Below are 15,816 nucleotides of genomic sequence, written 5' to 3'. Positions count from 1 at the left end.
TTTTTGATAAGGCGATCTTCCTTGAAATGCTTGATATCTGGGATTTCGTATGTTCCGATAAAATCCTTTGTTTTTCTTGAATCCAGGTCTCGGTAATGCATATGATATCTAGTTCCTCACTAGCTATCATTGCCATGAAGTTTTCCACATAGTTTCTGACTGAGTATTGAATTGTGCCACTATGAGGAAATTTTCTATCTTTTTTTTCTTCCTCTGTGGCTTTGTTAGTTCCCTGATTTACATCGTTTTAGTTTTACTTTTATCTGTATTATTCAAGTTTTCTGCCAAATTTCCTTTATTTGTTTTTGGAGTACAGTAATACCTCAACATACGAGTGTCCCAACATACGAGATATTTGAGATATGAGGAAAGTTTCGTGCAAATTTTTGCCCCGAGATACGAGACAAATTTGCGATACGAAGATACGAGACGGTTCCATATGCGGCCGCTAGGTGGCCAAGTGTGCGAGTGGTTGCTCACGAGGACAGCATCGCTTGCTCTCGTAGGATCTCCGTCACGTGAAGTTATCTCCAAGCATCGGCCAGAGTGTTTGCATTTTTTACATGTTTTTTGCGTTAATTATTACAGAATCAAGTGAATAAGCAATGGGTCCAAAGCAAGCGAGTGCAAACATGGATAGTGAAAAGAAAACACGTATGATGACAATCAAGATAAAGCATGAGATAATCAAAAACCATGAGAGTGGTGTACGAGTGACTGAGCTGGCTCGCCAATATGAGAGGAATACATCAACAATATGTACCATCCTCAAGCAGAAGGATGCTATAAAGAAGGAAATCAGAGACATGTTAGCAAAGTGGCAGGAGTTTTCTGATTTTATGGAAAAGAGGCACCCGCGCAAGTTGGCGTGTGGTCGTGCGTTAGCCTTTTGTGACGACACTTGTGTACGTCATTTTCATAATATTTTGAAGGGGAGACAAAAGCAAACATCCCCAGATAGGTTCCTTTTAAAAAGACCGGCAAAAAGTGAAGGAGAAAGCAAGTAAAAAAGCGAGGCAAAAAGAGCTAAGCCGGAAGAAGAAAAGTAAAAAAAATGAAAATGAAAACAAAATTAGATTTAGGTTAAGTGTAACGTAAGATTAACATTTATTTTCAAGTGCGTGTACAGTAAGCTAATTTCATTTATGTTAAATTTAAAGTTTAATTTATGTTATGTAGTGTTACAAAAGTGTAGCGTACCGAACGTGTTACTGTCAAGTCTCTCTCCTCCCCTTTCTCTCTTCCTCCTCCTCCGCATACACCACCATTAGCCGCTACCGTCTGTCTCGAAGGGAAGAACTCCATAATACTGTCACATTTCATTGCAGATCATAACCAGTACATAAGTATTTGTTATTTTGTGAGCGTAGGTTGTGAATAAGAACAATTAAAAACGTGTTTTTCCACTTTAATATACTGTTTTTAGGTGTTTTTTCAGAGGATGGGAACGGATTAATTTTTTTAGTTATTTTATATGGGAAAAATTGATCCGAGATACGAGCGAATTGACATACGAGCTCGGGTCCCAAAACGCTTTAAGCTCGTATCTCAAGGTACTACTATATGTTTTAAGGGTCTAGTTTGTTCTTCGTTTACTGTGTTTAAGTAATTGTAGAGGCTACGATTAAATTTGTTTCCATATACTCTCTTGCCTTCTTCCCTAAAGTGTATTCCGTCTCTTATATAATTTTCTCTTGCCGTAGAAGGTGTCTCAGAGGCCTACAAATTTTACTCTGTTTTTCTGGCATGTGGACTTCAGTCTTTCATTTCCCCCTATGGCCTTACTGAGGGTTAAGTTGATGACATTGAGTCTTGGGAGAATTCCTCTTACTATAGCATTATTGGTCTTTTTTCTAGCCGTTTCAAGTCTTTTCTAGCTGTTTAACCAAAGGATCTGTTTTTGGTCAGCAATATCCTTTCTCAGGAATATGTCATTTCCAGTTGCTTGAACAATAATAGTGAACTTCTTGTACTCTTTTATAGTTTTACTAACTACTTCTATCTTCTGTGCATTGGCACCTGGATACGACTTGACCTTTCTCCTCTTTTTGAGGCCAAAGTGCCTCTTTCTCTCTCCTTTTTTTGTGTGAGAGAGAGAGAGAGAGAGAGAGGAGAGAGAGAGAGAGAGAGAGAGAATAAACATATATGTCAGGTCTGAGGTTTGACTGCGCTGGTATTATGGTCAGTAATGGAGCTGCATTGTCTTTACTATAGTTTTAAAGACATGTACAACTTGTTGTAGATACACTTCAATTATGATATAGAAATGATGGGTAAAGCTTAATGTATCTTATTTCATTATATTTTGATATCTTTAAAGAGCTTTCTAATTAATTTGAGAGATTTTAGTTAACTAAAGAAAACTATCATATTCAAATTGTGCAGTCCCTATACAACAACAATGGGGTTGTACCAATAAGATTAGTGGCTCAAGTGTAAGCTGAACCCCTTTGATGGGACCGAAAGCATTTCAAGAAAATTAATCACCACCACTTTGTTCATAGCGGCGAGCAAACTGGAGAGAATGCTGAGAATACTATCACAAAAAAACAGTACACTCCTGAAATGCAAGGGCCCATTTTTTTTTTTTTTTTTTTTTTTTTTTTTTTTTTTTTTTTTTTTTTTGCATAATAGTTCCCGGAGCCAATATGGGAATATTTACAATCCCTGGGTCCACATATTATCAGGTAGTTGGCAAGGCTATCAAAGCTCCCACTATTAGTTTAGAATAAAAACTTCAATCCCAGCAATGGAACCCCTCACCAAATATCTAGACAGTGAGAGGGGGTAGAGAAGTTGGACAGCTACGGTACTGTAGGTGGGGGACAGTTGAAAAAATTTGAAAGAGTTTGAACTGTTGATGTAAGCATTATAAAAAGTATGAGAGAAATTTCAAGTCAATCTGAGGTAAAGTTTACTCCAAAGCTAGAGAGCCCTATTGCCCATCACACGGCCTCAACACAGAAATTATACCCTGTATTGAAGCTAAATGACCTTTACTGGATTTTGTCCTTAATAGGGAGAAAAAGAAAATATTGGATTCTTTTCATACCAGTGACCACATTCTAATATATTCTTAATCGAACAATTTACACTCTCAAATATTACATAAATATATACAGTTCTGAATGTACTTAAAGCCCCTTTTGATCCTTTTTCTTAGGAATATCTTCATACAGTATGGGTATAATATTAATTGATACACTTAGCAGTGAATGGTTTGCAAGTATTGGAGAGAGAGAGAGAGAGAGAGAGAGAGAGAGAGAGAGAGAGAGAGAGAGTGAGAGTTACAAGGATTTTGGATGTCTCCAAGACTTTTAGTCGTCCGAGGAAACTCCATCTGTTCTTTGGTAAAATGATACAGCTTAAGAATTTAGAGAGTTCTTATGATCTTGTTTAACTTATTCATGAACTCGGTTACTGTGTTAATGTTTACTACATCTGCTGGAGGTCTATTCCAAGTATTTGCTACTTTTGTAATTCAGTTTAAGCATTTAAAGGGTTCTTATGATCTTGTCTAACTTATTCTTGAACTCGTTTACTGTGTTACTGTTTACTACATCAGCTGGAAGTCTATTCCAAGTATTTGCTATTTTGTTATGTAAAGAAATTGCCACATTGATTGGTGTTGTATCTTTTCAGTTTGAGTTTGTGTCCATTACCTCCGGACTGATTTGTGCTAAGCCTAAATAGATTGTTGTAATATACATTTGTTATTCCTTTAAGAATTCTGAATGCCTCTATTAACTGTGCCCTTAATCGTCAATTTTGTACATCAAATAATTTCAAACGTTCCATCCTCCGTCTATATCTAAATTGCCTTAGTGTTGGAACTAGTTTGTTGACTCTAGCTTGTACTGCTTCCATTCTATCTATATCCTTCTGAATACTTGGAGCTCAGAATTGGACTCCGTATTCTAGATGGGGTCTTACTAGAGATGTGTACTGGTGTAGTACAGTGTCTTTGTTTCTGTTTGAATTGTCTCTTTATGCAGCCTATAAGTTTCAATGATTTCTTTTCAGCCTTTATGCTGTTTGGTGAACTTCAAATCCTTGCTGATAATAATACCAAGATATTCCCCCTGGTCCATGCTTTCTATTTCATTACCCAGCAGCGAGTAATCTGTTTGTGGGTTACTACTGTATAACATATGTTTACAACTTTATATTTCCCACAGTTAAAAGGCATTTGCCATTTTCATGAACTTTCTCCTACATTTACTAGATTCTCTCTTAAGGCTTCTACATTTTCTAGTTTGCAGCATTTATGCCTAATCTAGTATCGTCGGCAAATTTGGCTATTCTACTAGTTGATCCTAAATCTATGTCATTAATGTTGATCAGAAATAGCAAATGGACCCCAGATGAATCCTTGAGGTACTCTGCTTGTAACAGCTGCCCACTCTGAAGCTTCTCCATGGATTACAACTGAGAGAGAGAGAGAGAGAGAGAGAGAGAGAGAGAGAGAGAAAGAGAGAGAGAGAGAGAGAGAGAGAGAGAGAGAGAGAGAGAGAGGTGGGTATATTAATATAGCTGGTATAAGATTTTTATGTACTGTATTATATTATTATAACAGTACTGTTCAATGACTGCTGTAGTTTATTTTACATTCAAAGTACAATTACAGTTAAGTAAACAAAAATTCTTTAGAGTTTATATTGCCTATTACCAGGAATTCTGAAACTACCCAGGGCTCAAAAAGTAATGACCGCAGATACAGTGGTTTTACTGGAAATGCAGTACAGTACCAACTTCTGCAAAAAGCAAAGATGATTGGAACCTGAAAATAAAAGTACATCCTGAAAATTAGTCTTTTATGATAATAACAAAGAGAAAACTACATACATATGATTAATATGATGATGGTAAATGTAATTAAAAAAGATCAAAATGTAAAAGTGTATTGATCACGAAAATGTTGTGTGTAATGCTTCATTGGTTTCTTAACCACCACTTAGGAAGTTTGCAATCTAATTTGCGTCAAATGCAGAAATGTAATGATGATATTTAAAATTGTTTCCCCTACAAAAAGAACACTACATATTTTTCTATTAAAATATACTGAAACACTAGCACAAAACTTAAGTACTTACTTCAATGATATTAAGTTTTACTCTCCAAACTTTGTGCAACATCATTGATAGATGACGATGTATTTGAATTCATATTATTAAGGTTACTTCTGTCGCTACCTTTCTTGGACATGTTATCTAAATACAGCTGAGAAGAGGATGCCAAGTTAAAGTTATCTGCATTGCCATTTCCATCATTATCATTACCTCCCCAATCGTCTTCATCATCAAACCAGGTCTCCCCGCCCCTCGAACTCGCTAACGATGGCGACTTGTTTGGAGGAGATGACATTCTCACAGCACTATGATCAATAATTTGACTTCTCACACATGTCCAACTAAATCAGAGAAAAATAAATCAGAATCATTTATTACTTAACACAGAATATCACAAAATATATAATTTCATATAAAATTCCTAAATTCAGTTAAGAACAGTATTATTTTTACCAAAGAAAAAAATTATTTTTCCATGAAAACTCCATATACAGTATATATGTACAGTTAGAATCAAAAGAACGCAGACACTCGGGAAATCTTTCATCAGATATCTTTAGTATTCCCAAGACAAAAAATATATTGAGTTGCTCTTCTTGCTAATTCTACGAATTGGGTGGAGCCTCCCCCCAACCTTAGCAAATCAAAGACATTAAAGGGATGTCTTTGTTACCAAAAGCATTAAAAATGTTACAAATCGAGTTGCCATATTTCACTGTAATCATTTGACGTCTGTAACATCTACTACAAATACTCAATACACAAACACACACATATATACATAGACATACACACACACACACACATATATATATATATATATATATGTGTATATGTATATATATATGTATAAATATATAATATATATATATATATGCATATGTGTGTGTATGTACATATTTATATATATATATATATATATATGTATATATATATATATATGCATATGTGTGTGTATGTATATATGTATGTATATGTGTATATATATACATATATATATATATATATATATATTTATATATATATATATATATGTGTGTATATATATATATATATATATTTATATATATATATATATATATATATTATAATATATATATATATATATATATATTATAATATATATATATATATATATATTATAATATATATATTTTATATATAATAAATATATATAGATATATTTATATATAATATACATAATATATATATATATATATATAATATACTGTATATACATAATATATATAAATCTATATATATATATATATATATATCAATATACATAAATAATATATGTATACATATATATAATATTTAATATATATATATATATATATGTGTGTGTGTATATATATAATTATATATACCATATATATGTGTATATATATAATATATATAATATATAATTATATATCATATATATATATATATATATGTATATATAATATATATACAGTATATATATATATATATATATACAGTAGGGTCCCGAATTATGCGAGAATTTGGTCGATTAATGACCTCGTGTAAATGGAAAATCGAGAATTTCGAAACACACAACTAACAGAAATAATTCCATTGTGGCCATGGCAACCAGCAATTTGCCTATTCAAATGTGTTTACTACCCATTTCCAATACTTTCTTTGTACTATACTGTATTTCTTTATAATATCAAATTGTTCTTGTAAATAAATAAAACATTTAATATACTTTAAAGTTCTAATAACTTGAAAAATGGTTAAAATTACAACCAGGATAGGTGTAAAACACCATATATTTCCCGTTATAACACAACCCAAAATACAGACAAATTTTAATGTTTGTCATATCTATTGTATAATACAACTGGTGAATAGCAAAACCATCACTCTATAGACTAGCTTGTTGTATGATTGAAAATCCAGAATTATCAAAATAAAGGCGATTTTATATCATGCGTTTCCTAAACACGCTAAAAAGCACAATGGAAAACGACAACCAATGTTTTGTTTATGTTTACCTCTGATCACAACGAAGAAACAGACGCATTTATACATCTGTGTTTTTGAATTGACAGCAATTTTACCAAGTATAGATTATATGTTGAATTTGTTATTACCAATGTTCTAATTATTTTTTATTAGAACTTTCAAATAAATGAAATGAATGCCATTTATGAAATGTTTTTCTTTATGATGCCGCCTGAAACGGAAACCTTCCATTTGTTTACGCTCCATCTTCGATCATAATAAACAAACGAATGCATTAAACACACATGATCTAAGTCATAACTAATGATATTACAAACATTTAGTAAACATTATGTTATTACAAATATTTTACTTACCGTATCCATATAAATTCCTAAATTCGAAGCAAAGCTGGAAATTTTTTTTTCCTTATGCGTTTAAATCCACAATAGCAAACTGCCGCTAATGACAGAATGATAATTTACGATAATTCTAAACTGTTACGAAAGATAATTGTCCTTTCCATATCCAAAATACTTTTCCTAACTTCAGTTATAAGTCAACTTGTACCCACCTCAATTATGGAGCCATATGCAAAAAAGGTAAAGAAGAAAGTACTAGGCCTATTTTTAAAGTCACCGAACAATTAGGTTACCGCTATAACGTTCGATGTGAGAGAGAGAGAGAGAGAGAGAGAGAGAGAGAGAGGGATGGTTTTAAAAGTACTAAACAATAAATATGATAGGTTATAACACATTGGTGTTTATGTAATATTAACTGTATAGATGGTTTGAATAAGTTAAGAAATGGTGTAAACAATTCTTTGTTATTGTATTCGCGCGGAAGCTAGACATCAGCTGATGTGATCACAGCCAAAAGTAAAACAAAAATAAGTTAGCAATACTCGATTTTTAAAACACACCCGAAATTTAACAACATAAGTACATACATGTTTTATTATAGCGCAATTGACATTTAAAGAGTAAAAATTTTCTGGAATAGAATGGTGTTTCCTAAAAAATAGTGGTTTGCGGACGAAATCGGTTACCGTATTTTAAGCTATGATTGAAATGGATGTATACACGGTATAATTTTTTCGTTTTGTATTTAATTGACACTTCAAGAAAACCGATTTTGGTTTCTTCATCTATTTGTAAGTACTGTATTGTATAACGAGAGAGAGAGAGAGAGAGAGAGAGAGAGAGAGAGATATGACGCAGAAGGTTACAGGCCTAGAACAGGGGAGGATGAAGGTGGGGGGAGTGATGAGATAGGCTGGGTGGACTCACAGGGGAGACGGTAGGAGACGGGGGACGGGGGGAGTTGGTTGCCAGTGGCTAAAAATAGATTCTGAAAGACGGTAAAGGGAAAAACGAATCCCATCGAATAAACAGAATAAGGAAAGGGAATAAGATCCAGAGGAATAATAGATATAATGGAATGAAAATGACTAGATGGTGTTAGTTGTGATAAGAATAATTTAGATATTTGAAATAAGAGTGTCTGAGGAGGTATAGAAGGAATTCGTGATAAATATAGAGGAATATCAAAGGATACAGTTAGTTTGCATTAAAGGGTTTGTTATCGTTTATCGGCAGTGAATAGCCTAAACTTCGGTAACGAGTCGTCAATATTTTGTCATATTTTAAACAGTATACATTTGATTTGCAAACATTGGTTTTGTAGAGTAGACGGTAAAATAAAATCTAGAGAGAGAGAGAGAGAGGAGAGAGAGAGAGAGAGAGAGAGAGAGAGAATATTTTGTCATATTTTAAACAGTATACATTTGATTTGCAAACATTGGTTTTGTAGAGTAGACGGTAAAATAAAATCTAGAGAGAGAGAGAGAGAGAGAGAGAGAGAGAGAGAGAGGGATTTCTGCCATCAAATCTCTCTCTCTCTCTCTCTCTCTCTCTAGATTTTATTGTACCGTCTACTCTACAAAACCAATGTTTGCAAATCAAATGTATACTGTTTAAAATATGACAAAATATTGACGACTCGTTACCGAAGTTTAGGCTATTCACTGCCGATAAACGAACCCAGTCTACTCGTGAAAACCTTGAACGCCCAGAGGGAAAAATAAGGCTTTTAAATATACTGTACTAAACAAAAATAATGCTTTAATATACCATCATTAACACTACCATTACAATTATCGTAAGGTTGGAGAAAGATAAAGATTGCCGAGAACGTAACCACATTTCTGTTTACATTTTGTCAGCTGGACTCGCACAGTTAACAGTTGATTTCATTGTTGATGTGGAATTTTATCCTTAAATAGGCTATTCATTATGAAATTATGTTAATGAAATGTAATGTTGATATTGTTTTGTAACATTTATTATAAATCACCGTATTTAGGGCTACAAATATACTTAAAAAGACAATAGATTTGATACATTTTGTAGTGCTTGACTCGCGAACTTTGAACAGCCTCGCAAATACAGAAAATTTATTTTTGAAAAATAGCGATCGCGGAAAAGGGGAATCGTGTAATTCGAACACGCTTAATTCGGGACCCTACTGTATATATATATATATATATATATACATAGAGAGAGAGAGAGAGAGAGAGAGAGAGAGAGACCTAATTCTTTGAGCTTACTGTAGTTAATGAAGTAATCTATCAGGACATAAACTCCTTTTTAGACAATTATGCATATCAAAATTTTGTGTAGCATTATTATACAATGTTTCCAATAGAAAAGATTGCATTATGCTTCCAAAAGCTCATCGTTATTTTTCAAAAGCTAGATTGACTGCTAAAAACCTTTTTCAGCTTTTAGATATTAATAGATTGCAACATTTCATAACAGGTAAGGATACTTTACTGTAAAATATTTCCCAAACTATTCAGATTGAAAGGGATGCTCCATTTCAGTTTTTAAACCCTATGCCACTTGCCCTTTTCTAATCATTTTCTTTACATTCCATTTTCGTTGAGCTTTGCCTTCTCACCGTCTGTGATCGTGGCCAAGAATTGTTAGCATTGACATTTGAACTAAGATTTTAAACATATACAGTAAAATATTTGCTACATTGCTAATTCAATATTTATCGTAAGAGTTTAATTCGCTTGATAATTATCGAGGCCGTATGGCAAAATTGGAGATTGTTATCACAGGATACAGATAACCGGATTATTTTGTTAGACTTTGATGCTTATCCAAATAATGGGTGATTTTGAGGAAAAAGAGCTGTAACTAGAGGGGAACCTCTGCCGCAGCAACTTATATCTTGACCTTTTGGTCAACCATGACCTTTTAACCTTAACATGTATTGATGGGCTTGGATTTCCATACACTGAAATATGAACCAAGTTTGAAGTTTCTGTGACAACGATGTCCAAACTTATGGCTGATTAAGTGAATTAGACATTTTGCTTGACCATGACCTAGCATTTACAATTGACCTTCCAAAATTTAAGTTTCCTGCTTTTACATAACAGTTAATCCCTGCAAGTTTCATTACTCTACAACTAAAATTGTGTCCAGAAAGGTGTTCACTAACAAACACATACTCAAACAAACACACAAACAGCGGGTAAAACATAACCTCCTTCCAACTTCGTTGGTGGATGTAATTAACGAGTCGTCGTCTTTTGAGTGTTTGGAGAATTTGCTTCACTAAGGATCCATATACCAACATTTGTTTGGCTCAATATAGTTAGATCATTATATTTTGTAGTCCTCCATATACCGTAAGTGTTCTGTGGGAAAATTTAACCGTTTGCTTTAAAATCAACCCAAATATTTTCGTTAACTAGAATAATAGTAAAGAAATGGGATACAAATTGTAAAAAAAATCTGACTGATACCACTTACTCAAGGAAGCATGCTTCACAAAGCAAGTTTCTTTTTTTGTTTGATGGAGATTGTAAAAATGAAGATTGTAAGAAATGAAATACGGTGCTCCAAATGCTTTATTTCTGAATCCAGCAAATGAAAATCTTGTCTTGGCTTCACACACACATATCAAATAGTTCCAGGCTGGAATGATTAAGTGAAGAGGTTTCATGGTGCTGCTCCGGAGAGATTTTTTTTCTGGAGGGATGGTGAGAAGCTAAGAACCAAAAATTGAGGGCTTAAGACGATCATTGGAGCGGATTGTCATTCATTTTGAAAACAATGAGAATGTTTAATAAATATTTGATTAAAAAATGGAAGAAAGGAACAAAAATGTTAAAAGAATGAAACACAGGAACACAAATGTTAAAGAATAAAGAGAGAAAATATTTAGGAATCCAAGGGTATCGCTCCTCAGCTGTGTAATTTAGTGATTAAAAGGACAACCAAACATTTATATTCGAGATATTTTAATGTTTTTTCCCTTCCCTCGCTTACTGCATCAGCTGTAGAAATTATGGTTTAAACTACTACCTTGTTAGGCTGAGGACTTGGTATGGATGGCTATTGCTCGAACACTCCTAGAGCTTCACGGATGGTAATGTGTTTTTTCACTCATTAAGTACACATCTACCTAAGGTAATTCACCCGTTCCAAATGCCCACATCCAGACACACACAGCTGTTCTAATTCGACCACTTGATCACTTAGATTGTTAATAAGGACTTTATCATATCGAGTTAAGTCTATTTGAATCAAGATTATAAGAATGCTGTGGATGAAATTGATGAGAAGTCAGTTTGATCTCCAAGCTGTGTAATTCCTCAAAAAAAAGATACTAGCAATTATATAATTATAGTCTCTCACCTTACGGTGCCCTCATACGTCTCTGGCGTCTCATTCCTTTGTCGCAGCTTCAATCTACTGTTGTGCTGTTTTGTTGTGCGCTCTTTTTCAGCTTATTTTGAAGATTTTCTTCATATGATGGCTTCCTCTTCTTCGTCTAAGTTGAGTACCAACCTTTCTTTGCAGTTTGGTTTAGCTGTAAATGTTTTGGATCCCTACGGGGAAAGTTAGTTAGCTTTTACGTTGAGGGAGCCAGAGCGCTTTGAGTCCAGCTAGCTTGGGCCTCTGGTTTCGTACCTGATTGCCCTTATTTTCGTGTTCACTCGTTTTATTATGTAGGTTTCACATTAGCTAGTAGTTTTTTAGCATGGCGATGCTTTGGGCTCTATTTAAGTTTGCATCTACATTGTATTTTTGTATTTTATGTTTTTGTTGGTGCGTGTCAGTTTCTGAATGCTTTTGCCAGAATATAATAGTGTCATCATTTACCTCAATGTAACTTATTTTCGATAAGAAATACTAAGTTCTGATTGCATTCAAGGTGTTATGCAGTCATTGGTATCTATTGTATCCATTATTGATTACAGTAGTACCTTGAGATACGAACTTAACGCGATCCGGGACCCCAGCTCGTATGTCAATTAGCTCATATCTCGGATCAATTTTTCCCATATAAAATAACTAAGAAAAAGAAAATTAATCCGTTCCCACCCTCTGAAAAAATACCTAAAAAACAGTATATTACAGTGGAAAAACATGTTCTTGATTATTCTAATTCACAACCTACGCTCACAAAATAATAAATATCTATGTACTGATTATGATCTGCAATAAAATGTGACATTATTATGGAGTTCTTACCTTCGAGAACAGACGGTAGCAGCTATGGGCAGTGTGTGCGGAGGAGGAGGGAGCGAAAAAGGGGAGGAGAGAGACTTGACGACTACAGGTTTGGTATGCTACACTTTTGTAATACTACGTAACATAACCTTTAAATTTAACTTAAATGAAATCAGCTTACTGTACACACGCTTAAAAATACATGTTAATCTTACATTACACTAAAATTAATTCTAACTTTGTTTTCATTTTCATTTTTTACTTTTCCCCTTCTGGCTTGACTCTTTTTGCCTCGCTTTTTGACTCGCTTTCACCTTCACTTTTTGCCGGCCTTTTTAAAAGGAACCTATCTAGGGATGTTTGCTTTTGTCTCCCCTTCAAAATGTTATGAAAATGACGTACACAAGTGTCATCATAAAAGGCTAACGCACGTCCACACGACACACTTGTCCGGGTGCCTCTCATATTGGCGAACCAACTCAGTCACTCGTACACCACTCTCAAGTTTTTCAGTTATTTCATGCTTTTTCTCGATTGTCATCATACGATTTTTCTTTTCACTACCCTTGTTTGCACTCTCTTGCTTTGGACCCACTGCTTATTCACTTAATTCTGTACTGATTAACGCAAAAAAAATGCAAACACTTCTGCCCATGCTCGGAGATAACTTTACGCAATGGAGATCCGACGGGGAAGAGCGAACGATGCTGTCCACGTCAGCAGTCAGTCGCACACTTGGCCACCTAGCGGTCGCATAGGGAACCGTCTCGTATCCTCGTATCTCAAATTTGTCTCGTATCTCGGGGCAAAAATTTGCTTAAAACTTTCCTCGTATCTCAAATTTCTCGTATGTTGGGACACTCGTATGTTGAGGTATTGCTGTATCTAATATGCAAAGCTGATACTTGAATTTTGTCACTTATCAACCTTCTAACAACAGCAGGTACTTTATTCTACTGCTGCTATCTTTTGCAATCTAATAATGAAGTAGGTTAGAATTATTTTCTAGAATATAAATAGTTATCAAATGATATTTAGGCAATGATATAATATTTCACAGACTGTATCTAGACTCCATATTTTAAATCTCTCCACAACCCCTAAAACAAAAATTACTTCTCTCCCTATTTCCTGTGTCAGAACGGCTATGGCAGGGGGAGGGGGGGGGCGAAAGGGGAATCTCTCCTACGACCTTTCCCTGAAAAGTGTCTAATTGACCCCTCCTACGAAAAAGTAGTAATTGAAAAATAATTGTGTATATATATATATATATATAGAGAGAGAGAGAGAGAGAGAGAGAGAGAGAGATATTTATAACATATATATATGCATATATATGTATGTATGTATATATATATATATATATAAATGAATATATCTATGAATATATATATATATATATATATACTTATATATATATCTATATATATACATCTATATAATATATATATATTTATATATAATATATATATATCTATCTATATATATATATATATATTTATATATATATATATATATATATGTATATATACCTATATATATTTATCTATATATATATATATATATATATCTATCTATATATATATCTATATATATATATATATATAATATATATATATATATCTACCTGTATATATCTATATATATATCTATCTATCTATATATATATATATATATATATCTATATATATATATATATATATATCTATATATATATATATATATAGATTTATATAGATATATACCAATATATATACATGTATATACATAAATATACACATACATATGTATATATACATATATATACTTATATATATTCATATTTATATATATACATATATATACATGTATATATGCATATATATACATATATATCCATATATATACATATATATACTTATATATACATATATATATATATATATATACTTGTATATATATATATATATATATACATATACATACATATATATACATATATATATATATATATAATGTGCATATATATAGATATATATAATGTATATATAAATATATATAGATATATATATATTATATATAGAATATATATATAGATATATATAGATATATATATATATATATACCTGTATATATATATATATATATATAGATAGATATACCATTTGGGTCTACACCTCCACAACAATCAAGGTCCATCATCAGAGGTTTAATGTCACGATATCGAAAAGCTAAACTAGTTAGTTTAGCCTCATGAAAACAGGAACGAGGAAGTTAAAGTTTTTCATTACTCTGTTTAATGTCAAAAACATCAGCCAAAAGGGTTGCCTTTCCCTTTGAACAGTGAGTGACTGAGCCAGCTGGTTTAAGTAAAGAAGGAACTGTTGCATCTACACCAAAGAGTGCAGATTTAAGGGTAGAACACCATTTATGTTCCTGAGTTGTACCAGAAAGGGCTTCTTTTATGGTTAAATTGTACTCCTTTTCAGTTGAGATTTAAACTCTCTGAGTAAAAGCTCGAAGCTGAGTATAGTTGTTCCAGGTCAAATCTGATCTGTTACCCTTCCAAAGACGATAGGCCTCCTGCTTCTCCAAATAAGCACGTCTACATTCATCATTGAACCACGGTTTGGGCTTCACTTGGTACCTTAGCACACGAGAAGGGATACGCCTATCAATTATGTTGACTAGATTCTCATCCAAAGGGACAACAGATCTACACTATTATTTAAGCACAAAAGATCATGCAAAATCCCATTTCAGTCTGCTTGGATTTCATATAAATTTTACAAGAGTATGATATATCAGGGACAGGCTGCTCAGTCTTCACTAATAATGAAATCAAGGCATGATCAGATGTCCCAACTGGAGAATCAACCTTACTAATTATAACACCAGGGGAGTCAGTGTATACGAGTTCCAAGCAATTACCAGACCTGTGAGTAGCTTCATTTATGATTTGCTCAGAGCCTGATTTAGAGACAAAGTCTAAAGCTGTTAAGCCATGGCAATCGGTAGGAGATATTGAACTTAACCACACCCTATAGTGAGGATTAAAATCACCAACAAAAACAAAAGAAGCCTTTCCATCATCTTCTTGTATCTTAGCCATAATGGTAAGAAGACAATCGAAGATAGAATCATCCATGTCTAGATTCCGGTAGATCAAACACAAATAAAAGTTGTTATGCCTGCCACAAACTTTTATTACCTGAATCTCATGACATCCACATTGATAGCAGGACTTATGAGAAGGAGGGTACTCGGTCCTAATATACACC

At 33.2% G+C, this 15,816-nt stretch overlaps 1 protein-coding gene across 1 annotated transcript in view; it reads right to left on the bottom strand.

The window, feature by feature from the left end:
• trus (programmed cell death 2 like trus) overlaps positions 1-15,816 on the bottom strand; it is a 408,837-nt gene that overhangs the window by 267,200 nt on the left and 125,821 nt on the right. Inside the window, 2 exon segments of the mRNA XM_068382532.1 lie at positions 5,094-5,111; positions 5,113-5,410. Coding sequence (XP_068238633.1) covers positions 5,094-5,111; positions 5,113-5,410 — 316 coding nt within the window.

This window comes from Palaemon carinicauda, chromosome 11 (genome assembly GCF_036898095.1).
Source record: "Palaemon carinicauda isolate YSFRI2023 chromosome 11, ASM3689809v2, whole genome shotgun sequence".
Lineage (NCBI taxonomy): Eukaryota > Metazoa > Arthropoda > Malacostraca > Decapoda > Palaemonidae > Palaemon > Palaemon carinicauda.
Note: the sequence above shows the minus strand (reverse complement) of the source record. Positions and strands in the feature narration are given on the sequence as shown.